This window comes from Cucurbita maxima, unplaced genomic scaffold (genome assembly GCF_002738345.1).
Source record: "Cucurbita maxima cultivar Rimu unplaced genomic scaffold, Cmax_1.0 Cma_Scf00036, whole genome shotgun sequence".
NCBI lineage: Eukaryota > Viridiplantae > Streptophyta > Magnoliopsida > Cucurbitales > Cucurbitaceae > Cucurbita > Cucurbita maxima.
The window spans coordinates 1449362-1463185 of NW_019272052.1; the positions used below are offsets into that span (position 1 = coordinate 1449362).

A 13824-nucleotide genomic window follows, 5' to 3' on the forward strand; every position below is an offset into this window, starting at 1 on the left:
TTTTTTTTTTTTTTTTTTTTTTTTTAATTTTTTTTATTTCTTTAATTATATGTGATTTTCCTTTTAAAGTAATCATAAATAATAAATGTAGTAGTTTCTTGGTTAGGTTCGTGTCGACAGCGGAGATCTAGGGTTACCTCGAGCAACTTCTAACATCATGAAACCAAATTTTCTCTCCATCTTCCATTAATTGAAGCTTACGATCTCGAGAAAATTGAAAGCCTAGATTCTAAGCGCTTTTAATTTATAGAAGCTTTCGTATAGTACTTGATCAACGGGTATAACGAAACCGATCTTTTAAATTTCCATTGACATGTTGACATTTTCGGATGACTTAAGGAATGAATCGAAAATTTCATATATTCATTAGCTTCAACGTCGATATCAGAAATTAATTGATATTTTCATTCTATCTAGAAACAACATTATTTTACAACATTACACACAGACCAAACACGAACCAAGGAAACAACATAAAATTACGCATGATTTACTTGGATATGAGGCTACCAACAACTGCAGCAATCATGGCTGTCGGGTCGCCGAGCATAGCTGAGACGATGCACCGAACGGCCCGGCTAGCCATGAGAAACCCTTGCTCAACCTTTCCTCTTCCCCTTGGATGGCTTTGGCATGTCCCCTTAAGGCTTGGAATCCTTGTCTGAACCTCAATGGCTTTATTCTTATCCACTTTTAGGTACATAGCTTGCCAGCTCTCAACAAGCAATTCCTTCACACATGACAAGTGAAGATTATAACTCCTACATTTTGACTTATAAGACCATCCCGGTCCCCGGCCTCCGCAACGATGGCACGGTCCCGAAAGCTTCATACTAAGGTAAAGATCGTGTTCCCCATCATCAAGCACTTGAGGGAGATTTGCGCAACAAGGGTGGAGATCGAAACCACAACGTTTACAATGGTAAACAAATCCCGAAACGTCGTTTTGACAAGCGTCACAGAACCTCGCGGCGGCACCGGGAGGAGAAAAGAAGAAGTCGAAAGAACATTTCGAGTAGAACGGGTGAGTGATCTTGGGAGGGGCCATGGCACAGAGCTTGTGCAAGGTGAAGTCACATTGCAAGCATTGGTAGTTGAAGCCAATACCAGCTTCATGGCAGCCAGCACAGTTGAAAGGGGTATCAGTGTGGGATAGATTCAGCTTGTGCCATGGATGGATAGGATTAAGCACTTGTTTTTCAATCTTCATTGCTTATTTGCTCTTGATTTGCTTGAAATGTGGAAGAGTTCATAGCTTTATAACGAAGAAGGGGCAGTTTGATTTGGATTTGAACACCAAAAAGAGTTGATTTTGATTAATTTTGGGCACAAATCTTGTAAGAACAAGAATAACTTGGAAATGTTAGAACAATTATGAAGGGGAAGAAAGTGGGTTGAGAGAAGGAGATGAAATTGGTAAGAATCTGATTCCATGGAAGAAGGTTTTGGCTTAGCTAATTACTTTTAAAGAGTGATATTCATTGTTCTTTTGACCAAACCTGAGCTGATACCATTGTAGGTTGAAATTTGTAGTGGTTTCTTTGGTGGAGAGCAAAACATCAAGAATTTGTTCTTCAAGTTCAAAGTTTCTTTCAATAATCATAAATTTGGCTAAGACAGAAGCTTCGTTTGGTTATCTTTTGCTCGATTGATCTCTTAAAAAAGGAATATCTCTCTCTTTAGTGATCTACCGCCAACAGATATGTCATTTTTGGACTTGTCTGCCCTCTATAACAGCCCAAGCCTACCGCTTATAAATATATTGTCCTTTTTTAACTTGTCCGACTCTCTGTAATGACTCAAACCCACCATTAGTAGATATTGTTTTTTTAGCTTTCCTGATGTTCTCCTCTCCAACCGATGAGAAATCTCACCATCCATCCACCTTCGAAGCCTAGCGCCTTAGTTGCCACTCGTTCCCCTCTCCAATCGTTGTGGCTCTTTCTTTGAACCATTATCTGATTCTCTTGAGAAGAAAGGAAGAAATTGTCTTACTTAGAGCAATTAGGATAGATAAGAACAATGTGTGATGGCCCATTAAGATGGATAAGAACAATTTGTGAGAACAAAAGAATTTAATATAACTAAAATTACACAACATAAAACCGAAAACCGACCTTACTAAGCAACATATATTCCCTAATTCTAACACAAAACATCATACGACTTTGATAACTTGAACCATATTGTTACCATTGATTTCGCGTTGTTAGCATTGATTTAGCCAATCTCCTGTCATTCACATCTCTAATAAACTCGAGATCAACACAAGCATACATTTTAAACTATATAAACTCGTATTCATATAGTATAAAAGTATATAGAATAAAATGAGAGTTTTATAACGTTATATCCACACAATATGACATATTTTTGGTCAATTTTGGGGCTTACGAGGATGTTCATAGTTGATGATATAATGAAGCATCAGATTTTGTCTGATGATTCATGGGCATCTGGTCCAGTGAAACAGAAGATAGATCAAACTCTGTCCCAAATAAAATCAAAGTCGACAATAAATAAGAACAGGACAGCCAAATCCATGAATTGGTTCATTTATTTCAACCATCTTGTCTCAACCACCAAGACCAAGACCAAGAACAAGAACAAGAACCAGTTATTCTGTTTCCTGTTTCAGTTTCAGCTCAAAATTTCATTGGAACAAGAAATCAAACCCAAGAAAAAGATATAAAACTACAACTAGTTTGCTACCACTGAGCAGCTAACCAATTACATCTTTCTGAACAGACTACAGCTTACTTCATCACCATACCAACAATACTACCAAATCTACAAAGAATTTCCTGTACATTCAGTTGAAAGGCTACTGGCATTCCTTATTTGCTACCCAAATCAAGACAGCAATAAGATGAATATATATATATATATATATATATCAGCAGTTTTCAACTCAGAAATTGATGTGGAAAAGGATACTGATCTGAATAGGTAAGCCAGCAATACAATGAACATCGCCACTATCTTCAAAATCAGCTGCTATCTTCCCCTACAAGATCAAAATAAAGAATCCAAAATCAACATTAAAATGAAGAAAAACCCAGATCAAATCAAATCAAATCAAATCATAACATGCTAAAGTACACAAATCAAATCGGGAAGCAACTATTACGTGTAGTCTTCGTTTTAGACTTTGCGAACTCAAATGCGAAGAACAAGAAGATTAACAAGATAACTCTATGTTTCTGGCACCATTGAGGGAGTATCGTACTGCAATGAGGACCCCATTGGATGGCCAGAAAAATCTTGCAGTGAAAATAGAAACACGGTGATTGATCTCCAGTGACAGTAAATCAAGAAACTATCACCTCTAAATTGTTGCATACAGGTAGGGGAGAATCAAATACTCGACAAAAAACAAGTTTACATCCCCATTACTAACGTACTTCTCGATGAGACCGAGGTTAGAAATATATTTGGTATTGAGATGAGACGAGGACTCACTATATACGTCTACTACACCTTCAAATGCTATCTTTCATACTAATTTTTATGTTCTGCACTTTAATAGATAATTGCAGTTTGTGGTCCTCAATGTCTTTCAGCATTGAAAAAAGGTTAGACCGGTAAACATCGCACTTCCGATTTGCACACTCCAATTCATTGGTAAGCTCGTTGATTTTCTTGTCCAAGTCATCCTGCCGAAAATTTCAAGAGTAAAATAAAGTCAAAACGAAATCGTGTATGTCTTGACATGCAAGGGAATGAAGGATTGTCCAGACCATGAAACTTAGATAAAGATTCATTATAACCATACAATTGCATGCGTTTAGTAGGCATACATGCCGTCAATATTGAAGTTATGTGCATAATTAAAAGGTAAATCTATCCAAGACTAGGAAAAAAAACACGCTATCCGAAGTCCAAACACTGAAACGTCCTAAGAAAAAAGAAATTTAACAAGAAAGGATTATGAAGCACTCTGAAACTCCAAATCTAGCAAGTTCCCAAGTAATGCAGTGAAAGCTAGAACTTCGAGGAGCATGTTCTATCATATACCAAATGCTTATGAATATCGTAAGATCCGACCACACATATAGTTCAAAGGTTGATAAGTTGGAATAAGTGTAGAAGCAGGATTGAAAGAAAACAAAGTAACAAACTCCAACACTAAACTAAATCTGTAAGGTGCTAAAAGGAGTAGAAATCCCGCTTTTCCTCTAGCTAGAAATCTTGAAAAAAACAGAACGGATAGATACAAAAGACAGTGAACTTCTACCTCCGACATGTTTTTACTCAATATCTCGTCGTGATCCCTGCTGCTACTATGATATGTATAGCTTCTGTCATTTCCAGGGTCCATTTTAATTCGCCCATTGATAGTAGAATTTTTTCCATCATTCCTCATTGTATGAGCAACCCTTTTTGCAGCCTCTTGAAGGGCATCTTTTGCCACATTATACGTATCCACAGTCTTTGCTCCTTCCTCAATGAATTTAAAAGCCTCGTGGCGTAGGGTATTGTATCTCACAGTATGAGATTCAAGATAGTTGTTATAGATATCATTCACATGGTCATCCAACATTACGTTACTCTTCGCATTTCTTGTCCATCGTTTCAATATGTAATAAGATGGAAGTGTAAGAACATTGGTCACTCTGAAGACAGCCAAGATATGTCCGCACAGAAGGCCTGAGAACTCGAACATCTGGCAACTACAACTTGCTCTCATCTCCAAAACATTGAATTTCACATAGTGAGCTTTATGATCCTCGCCAAATTTGGCCACTTGATATGTTATAATTTCCCCATCGTCATCAGCCTTCGACGCCATAAAAGTTAATGTGCCAACTAACTCCTCTTGGAATCTTGAGAACAGTTTCCTGGTGTAAAGCTCAGAAACCTGTTTTTCCATTGGAGATGGAGTTTTTAGAACAGGGGAAGTGTTCATTGTATCATAATCTGCTTTCACTTCTTTCTCATTCCGACTCTCTAAAGCTTTTTCATACAGTTTGAAGAACTGACTCAAATTGGTCGAAGCATTCACGTACCCATCAAAATATGAATTCATGCTATCACTTCGCTGGGTAATAGACATTTCAGCAAAAAAAGTATCCCGCAAATACACCGGAACCCACTGCCTCCGAGCAGAGTAAATTGTTTGAAGCCACTCGTGATCCCTGAGATCATATCTGTCAACAAGTGACAGCCAGCAGGACTCAAATTCCTCAATAGAGTCGGTCAAATTTACACATTTGTGGAAGTCAGCTTCAAAGCTTGGGTGTTTCAGAAACACATGAGAAAGCATCTCCTGGCATTTCTTGAAAATATGCCATTTGCAGAAACGGTGACGGGTCTCAGGGAAAACTTGTGTAATGGCTGACTGTATTATTGCATCATGATCGGTAGTAATTGACACAGGTGGGCGACCAGACATTGCCAAAAGCCACGTTCTAAATAGCCAATTAAATGATGCTTCAGATTCATTTATTAGAAAAGCACAGCCAAATAACACGGGCTGTCCATGGTGATTCACCCCGGTGAAAGGAGCAAAGGGCAGACGATATCTGTTTGACCTATAGGTAGTGTCAAATGTAACGGTATCCCCAAAGTAAGTATAGTTCATCCGAGCCTTTGGATCGGCCCAAAAGACATTGCCCACACATTGATCCTCCTCACCCTGCACCGCATAGAAGAAGTTCGGATTTTCAGAATGCATTTGCCTCAAGTAATCCAAAAGCAGCTGAATGTCACCTTCTAAGCTCCTTTGGCGATTATTCCTCATATAATTTCGACAATCAACCTCAGTAAATCCAACTTTACTGATTCCTCCATACTCCTTTATCAGTGCTGACATAATCCTACGAGGACCCATCCCAGCAGCCTGTAAAGTATCAATTAAGGTCTTTGCTGGACCTGATATTTGCCTATGAGACCGCAAGCAGTGCACCTGGTCAGGAGGAACTAACTCATGATTATGCTCTCTAACAAATCCAGAGACAACCCATTTCCCAGAATCATGCATCTTTACAGACAAGGATGCTTTGCAACCCACTCTAGTGATGGTTCGAGGGCGCTTAATTTCTCTATCTTTAGTTCGCTTCTCATTCATATTCCTGAAACCCTCTTTGGCACAAACAAATTGCCTTTGTATAATCGCTCCATCGCGCCTAGACCGACGGGATGAGCTGACACGAGTACTGAACCCAACACGTCGAGCATATGAATTATAGAATGCTTTGGCAGCCTCTTCAGACTCGAATTCCATTCCTTCATAAGGTTCAAGATCCAAAAGATCACCCTCAGGAAGATATATCTCACCACTGCCAGCGCCACCACCAAGGCTACTCAGAGGAGGGCTATCAACCATTTCTTCATCCTCAATGGAATGATGCACCATACCAATAGAATAGTCATCTCCCTCCCTCCCACTGCCTCCTCCCAATCCAATATCGAACTCAATCACTTCATTATCCATATGAACACAGTTAATGTTTAATCAGAATTTATTTTACAAACTCTATATCCGTTCCAACCAGGTGAGTGAAAGCTATGACTAGAAGAGATCAACCACTCAGCAACAACAAAACAACAATCTCATTAAACCCATAAATCTACCGTAGAATAGGAACATGCGAAGACAGAGAAATAACATAACCGACCTCGCAAATGAAGCTAGCCATCTCATCTCAAATTCGAGCGATGGCCACAGTACCCATTAAATCAAACACAAAAACAACCAAAACCCATTATCCATAAAATCAATTCAAACTTCAAACCTCCAACTATACTCGGCAAAGACTCGATCAATCAAGAGCGAGGGATAACCCACTGAGGGGCTCCAGTTCCTGGGGTTCAAAAAACCCTAGAAAAGAAATTTAATTTTGCCGGGAAATCGAAAGAAGCGGGGAAATTGGGTGTTTAATCTGGAGCGAAAAGGAAAGAGGGTTATAGAGAGAGAGAGATGGAGAAGCAGAGGTGAAAGATGAAAAATACCGTGGATGAAGTGGAAAATTGGACGATGATCGCGAAGAGACGGTGAGAAAGCGTTGAGAGTTGGAGGATGGCGATGGATTCTTCGTATGGAAGCGCAGCCTCCTCGAAGGCTTCAAAATTTTGGAAGGATTTGTTCCAATGGTTCGCCGATTACTCTCTCAAATGCACGCGTCCCCTCACCAACGCCAGATTGAAATTCCGAAATTATTGAACGCATTTGGATTTGATTTATTCCATCAAATTGAATTTATGTTTTTTTGTTTCTTTCTTTTTTTTTTCTTTCTTTTATCTATAATTTAAATTCATGGACTTCCCAACTTTATTTTATTTCAATAATAATAATAAATAAATCAAATACTTCGATTGGTTGGTTCATTACTTTACCTGTGGGGTCGGAACCCGCCCCGAACCGAAGATTCCTTGTTTGACGAAAAATAGGTAAGGGAGTGAATAACATTTTTTTCCTCTTAAATAAATGTGATCGAGATAATATTTACAGATTTTTTTAATGGTTAAAAACTATATTATAATATTAATATTTAATTATTTTGAAGTATGGTGCTAGCTTATGAAATAAATTGATTTTTTATAATTTTTTTATAATTTTTTTTGGAGAAAATTCATGACGTAAACTTGTTTCAGCTGAAAATTTCAACTCTGATTCCCGCAAAATAAATAAAAAAATTTGGCGCGACCAAAAATGAAATAGGTGGAAGGAATGGGGATTGAGAACGTTTCCCCGTCCCCATCCTGCCCCTGGACATCTCTAACCCCGACGTAAACCAACTAGTCTAAATTCATGAGTAAACGGCAGAAAAGAATGACTTGTGAAGGATGATTTCAATAATCAACACATTCGGATCCTTGTCTCGAGAGATGATAAACTCTTTCTTTTCACTCAAACTAGATTTAAGGAAATGTCGGAAGTGAAATAAACACATTTCTCTCTTATTCTATAGATCGAAACAAATCAAATAACAAAATGAAAGGAAAAAAAAGAAAAAGAAAAAACAAGTAACATTCTTGAGTTTACATAAATTTTAAAACTTTCAAAATGAATCTAAATTGTTCATGAGTGTGTCCAGAGATATTAATTGAATGAATATCCAATAATTAATATCTGTTCATGGGAATTCAAAGCCTCCTCCTCCAATGGCAGCATCAGCAGCAGTTGGCTTTGGTGGGCTAATGGCTATCCACAGCAAAGAGAGTGTGATAGCAATCAAGCCTGACCAAACTATCACAATTGTTGGCGTTTTTCCTCTTCTTCCCATCAACCCTTTAGCAAAAGGATACAAATGAGCCAAAACCCAGAAGCTAAAGAAAGCCCCACCTATGAACTTGCTCCATTGTGGTACTGTGCTGTATATTGTCCTTGAGAATGCTACCACCATGGCTATTATGTTCATCAGGGCTATCACAATGGGAGGAACCATCAACGACGTCCATTTCACGAGGTACAAGTCTGCGTAGATGTCTTCGACGTCGTCTCCGGATGACTTTGATGTCAATGTGAAAGAGATCTCGATCCCTGCTACCACCTTTAACAAGCCTTGGACCACAGCTGCTAAGTGAGCTGACGTGCCTGAGATCAAGAGTTAAAATGTCAGTGTAAGATCTTATATCGGTCGGGGAGGAGAATGAAACACCCTTTATAAGGGTGTGGAAATCTCTCCCTAGTAAACGCGTTTTAAATACCTTGAGGGGAAAGGGGAAACTTAAAAGGGAAAGCCCAAAAAGGACAATATCGGCTAGTTGTGGGTTCGGCTGTTACAAATGATATCAGAGCGAGACACCAAGCGATGTTCCAACGAGGAGACTGAGTCTTAAAGGGGGTTGGACACGAGGCGGTGTGCCAGCAAGGATGCTGGACCACAAAGGGGGGTGGATTAGAGGGTCCCACATCGATTGATGAAGAGAATGAGTGTCAGCGAGGATGCTGGGTCCCGAATGGGGTGGATTGTAAGATCCCACATTGGTTGGGAGGAGAACGATACACCCCTTATAAAAGGTGTGGAAACCTCTGCATAGCATACGCATTTTAAAAACCTTGAGAGGAAGCCTGAAAGAGAAAGTCCAAAGAGAACAATATCTACTAAGTAGTGGATTTGGGCCGTTACCAATGATATTAGAGCCAGATACCAGGCGATGTGTCAACAAGGAGGCTGTGTCCCAAAGTGGTGGACACGGGGTAGTGTGCTAGCAAAGATGCTGGGCCCCGAAAGGTGGTGGATTAGAGGGTCCTACATCGGTTGATGAATGGAACGAGTGCCAGCGATGATGCTGGGCCCTAAAGGGTGGTGAATTGTAAGATTCCACATCGGTTGAGGAGGAGAATAAAACACCTTTTACAAGGGGTGGAAACCTCTCCCTAGTATACGCGTTTTAAAAATCTTGAGTGGAAGTCTAAAAAGGACAATATTGATAGGCTTGGGCCATAAGCGTATTAAAGTTGACCTTGAGTGGAAGCCTAAAAAGGACAATATCAGTAGGTTTGGGCCGTAAGCGTATTAAAGTTGACGGTTACCTGAAATGAGCCAAAACTGTTCATTTCTCCACCATTCTTCCAAGCCAATGCCAGACCACTTGACTTCCAAAATGGCTAAGGAGATTAAACAGACAGTGATGATGAGAAGGTACACCAAGAAGGTGACATTCAGTGTCTGGACAATGAAGTTGCCAGAGAAAAGGGAGAGAGCTGGGAGGAAGCAGTAGACAATGAGGAAGACCGAGGTGAAGGGGTAGATGCCGACGTTGAGGTAGGCGAGACGTTGCAGAATTTTGAGGCGTCTCGAAGCCAGCAATGCATTGTTTTTCGAGAAGAAAATCTCGACCGAACCTGTCGCCCATCGGAGCACTTGGTGAAGTCGATCAGTGAGATTGATTGGAGCCGACCCTCGGAAGGCATCGCGCTTGGTGATGCAGTAAACAGAATGCCATCCACGGTTGTGCATGCGGTAGCCAGTGACCACATCCTCTGTCACCGACCCGTAGATCCACCCTACTCGCTCGCCCCATTCCGTTTTGTCCTCGTACCTGTTCAATGCATCATCCATATCAAGTTTAAAGTTGAGCGACCTATTAAACATTTTTTAAAGTTACGAGGCTTGAGTGCATCATACCAGCAAGAAATTACGGAGACAGATTCAGCAACGGTTGCAGCGTCGAGTGGTTGACGAGGAGCCCGAAGAACACCGGGAGGGCGTCCATACCGAACTGCAGGATGATCAGCAATCGGGCGGCCTTGAAACTCGGCAACCGGTATCGAGTCAGCCAACATGGTAGAATTTCCAAAACGCTTGGGAAGTAAATTGACATCAAGGTCAGGATCAAAGTCAGTGGATTGCAAAGGTTGTGTTTGCAAAGGTTGTGTTTCAGAGGAATCACTTTTATGCTTAACCATATCGGGTTGAGGCGGGTCGAAACCGTAGAGGGCGAAGCGACGAAACATACAACCCGTTCCGACGTACACCGGACCTTGTATTCCATCAAGTGCTCTCATATTGCCATCAAAGAAGACAGTATTATGATTGGCATATCGATCAGAAGGATCAATGCCTTCAAATCTTTGAGGGAATTGGATGTAACAAATATCCTCCCCACCACGGTCCATCATGAAGCACATTCCCTCTTTGATGGCTTTGCAGTTATACACATAATGGTCACAATCAAGGTTGAGAATGAATGGACCATTTGACAACACGGCCGACGCTCGTACGAGGGCGTTCATGGCGCCTGCCTTTTTGTTGTGATCGTATCCGGGTCGTTTCTCACGAGATACGTATACGAACATTGGAAGACGAATGTCGACGTCTGTGAAGTCTATGATCTTCTCGTCTGTACTCCCCAGTAATGGGTCATGGCTTGGAGGCTTCAACATCACCTGTAAAATTAATTACATTAAGATTGTGATTGGGGAGGAGAAGGAAGCATTCATTATAAGGGTGTGGAAACCTCTCCTCAGTAGACGGGTTTTAAAAATATTGAAGGGAAGTCCAAAAGGGAAAACCTAAAGAGAATAATATTTGCTAGCGGTAGGCTTGGGTTGTTACAAATGGTATCAGAGCCAGATACAAAGGGATTTGCTAGTGAGGAGGCTAAGCCCCAAAGGGGAGTGGACACGAAGCGGTGTGCCAACAAGAACGCTGCGTCTCGAAGGGGGTTCTTCATAGATTGGAGAAGGGAACGAGTGCCAGCGAGGACACTGGGCCCGAGAGGTGAATTTTGAGATCCCACATCGGTTGGGGAGGAGAACAAAGCATTCTTTATAAGGGTATGAATATCTCTCTATCAGACCGTTTTAAAAACTTTGAGAGGAAGCCCAAAAGGAAAAGCCCAGAGAGGACAATATCGGCTAATGGTAGGCTAGGCTTGAGCTGTTACAAATGTTATCAAAACCAGACATGTGAGGAGGCTGATCCCCGAAGAGGGGTGGACACGAGGAGGTATGCTAGCAAGGACACTAGGCCCCAAACGGGGGAGAATTGGGGGTCCCACATCAATTGGAGAACGGAACGAGTGTCAGCGAGGACGCTAGGCCTGGAGGTAGATTGTGAGATCCCACATCGGTTCGGGAGGAGAATAAAACATTCATTATAAGGGTATAGAAACCTCTCCCTATCACGAGATGCTTTTTAAAAACCTCGAGAGATAGCTTAAAAAGGACAGTATCTGTTAGCGGTGGGCTTGAGCCGTTACATAGACAAATTTAGCGTTTGAACATACCTGAAGAATTCCTGCATGATCACCCTTAGAATGGTCACCAGCAGGGACAACCCAAGTACCAGGCCAATGGCTTCCATCAGCCATCCATGTTGCTTTTTGAACCTTAATTGGCTCCATGGGATCTCCTCCAGTTTCTTTCTTGTGTTTCCACATCTTCATCTCCTCTCTTGCATTGAAAGCATCCGATCGCCTCCTAATCGCGTCGGGAAGCCCATTTGTTCGAACCTTAAACTCGTCGTACTCTCGCTTAATTTTCCTTCTATCCTTCACAAAATCCGACCTACTCTTATTCTTCGTTGGATCCACTTTTAAACTAAAATAGCTTTCAGGATTTCTCGGCTCGATATCATGCTTACGACAAAACGGCACCCACAAATCCGCAAAGCTAGCAGCCTCCGCCATTGCCTCGAATGTCAAGAGTGCACCTCCATCATCAGAGATGTAGCAAGCAAGTTTTTCAACCGGATAATCCGCTGCAAGAATGGATAATATCGTATTGGCCGTTACAAGAACCGGTTCCTTTTCAGGATCCGCTGTGGATACAAACATGTCGACACCCGGGAGATCGGAACGCCCGGTGGGATTCGACGGAGACGGAGCATCGAACTTGTCATAAAGAACTTGAAGATCGGTATCTCGATTAACGGGACATACCTTCGGAATTTGATCGAGAATCCAAGAGAAAGCGAACCATATTTCACATACAATAGACATCAACCATAGCCATATTGCATCCTCATTTGGATGTTGCACTCTCCAATGCAAAAAGAAACCCAACACCACAAGTCTTATCAATATCAACAACCTGCAAAGAATGATCGATTTACGAACATATCGATAAATATTTGAACGTTTTCGAACATGTAAAACGAAAGAAACCTGTATGGACTAATGATGCTAGCCGGGATCGGAAACGTTCGACTGAGCGGTTTCCATGGCTTGTCCATCGACTCCAACATTCCTTCACGGAACTTGTCGTCGTTGCCATCATTGTACCCGTCATCTTGATTCAGGTATGCATTGCCAACACCATAGGTTCCTTTTGACTCAAACAACCATTTGTTGTGATCAAATTCTCCACCTTGGTTTAGCTTCATCATTGACTTAGACCCATCATGGCCTTTTAATTGTAATGTTCCATTAGAATAGTCATTAGAATCATCATCATAGTCACCCACTTTATAGGGCTCTTTGCATCCAGGACAAAGCCCTGTGTCCTTCAATGCATCAAGATAGCAATCCCTACAAATTCTAAACCTGTACCGAACCGAACGACACGTTCAAAATAACGCTCGGGGGTTATGAGAATAAAACCACCGCACCTAAATGGCGTGGAAAGATATGGAAATAACAATAAATTGATACAAGATATTTACCATAATACCTATAGTAAGCCGTAAAAGAAGACAAATATCTAGATATTTGCCTATAATAAAAGATCAAATATGATATATATGGTAAACTATAATTCAAAATAACGTTCGGAGGATTAGACCCTTTGAAGCGTGTTTTGTAAAACTCAAAAGTTTAAGCGGATGAATGAATCGAACCTGCATTCACAAGGAGTGATATCTTTACCCCGCTCGTCCTTCATGACCTTGCCATCACAAGCAGGCATGGCACAAGACGAGCCTTTAGCTCCAGCCATTTGAGGATGAGTAACCTTGGAATCGATCACCTTATCCATGAGATGTGCTCGTGTCACGCTGTTGAATCCACCAGTAAACAGCGAGTTTGCGACGTATTGCTCCTCTGCTTTGGTGGCTATCGATGTATCCATCGGTTGATTATCTGGGGTTGGAGGAATATGCACGGTGTAGTTAATATAATCCCCCGATACCTCTCCCGACATGTCGAGATCATCTCTCGATAGGCTGACATATCGGCCACTCGATGTTCTTCGTGCGAACTTAACGGATTGTCCACTTGAACCTCGATTGGCTGCAGAATTCGACGCCCCGCCCGGGCTGCGAATGGCTTTCTTGGATGTTTGGTTGGTTAAAGTTGCCATTGTTGATGTTGGTTTTTAGCTCCAAATGCGTTTAGTTTCAATCAAAACTCATCTTCTACCATTTTCATGAAGCAAAAGATATGAAAAGAAGTTGATTTTTAGCTCAGAGAAGAGAAGAAATGGGAAATGTGTTT

The 13824-nt window shown here is 41.2% G+C and overlaps 3 protein-coding genes across 6 annotated transcripts; all 3 read right to left on the reverse strand.

Moving 5' to 3' along the window:
• Positions 1-490: 490 nt before the first annotated feature.
• LOC111468068 lies at positions 491-1210 on the reverse strand. The gene has a single exon (XM_023113119.1). It carries the CDS (start codon positions 1208-1210, stop codon positions 491-493), a length of 720 nt encoding a protein of 239 aa, XP_022968887.1.
• A 1312-nt stretch (positions 1211-2522) lies between these two features.
• On the reverse strand, positions 2523-7175 carry LOC111468123 (protein FAR1-RELATED SEQUENCE 5). Of its 4 annotated transcripts, none has more exons than XR_002714713.1 (4): positions 4238-7175; positions 3463-3656; positions 3131-3263; positions 2523-3007 (listed from the first exon to the last, which is right to left on the reverse strand). XR_002714713.1 is itself a non-coding variant. In XM_023113210.1 (3 exons), the coding sequence occupies exons 1-2, from the start codon at positions 6434-6436 to the stop codon at positions 3483-3485; spliced, it is 2373 nt and encodes a 790-aa protein (XP_022968978.1). In that variant the 5' UTR covers positions 6437-7175; the 3' UTR covers positions 2523-3007; positions 3463-3482. The 4 variants fall into 4 exon arrangements, 1 of the variants encoding a protein (XP_022968978.1); XR_002714712.1 differs by having other exon boundaries at positions 3131-3656; positions 4238-6884; positions 6955-7174; XR_002714711.1 differs by having other exon boundaries at positions 3131-3656; positions 4238-7174.
• A 796-nt stretch (positions 7176-7971) lies between these two features.
• LOC111468100 (cellulose synthase-like protein D4) lies at positions 7972-13690 on the reverse strand. The gene is made up of 6 exons (XM_023113162.1): positions 13230-13690; positions 12559-12936; positions 11680-12484; positions 10077-10837; positions 9482-9990; positions 7972-8539 (listed from the first exon to the last, which is right to left on the reverse strand). Exons 1-6 carry the CDS (start codon positions 13688-13690, stop codon positions 8079-8081), a joined length of 3375 nt encoding a protein of 1124 aa, XP_022968930.1. The 3' UTR covers positions 7972-8078.
• Between the last annotated feature and the right edge of the window lie 134 nt (positions 13691-13824).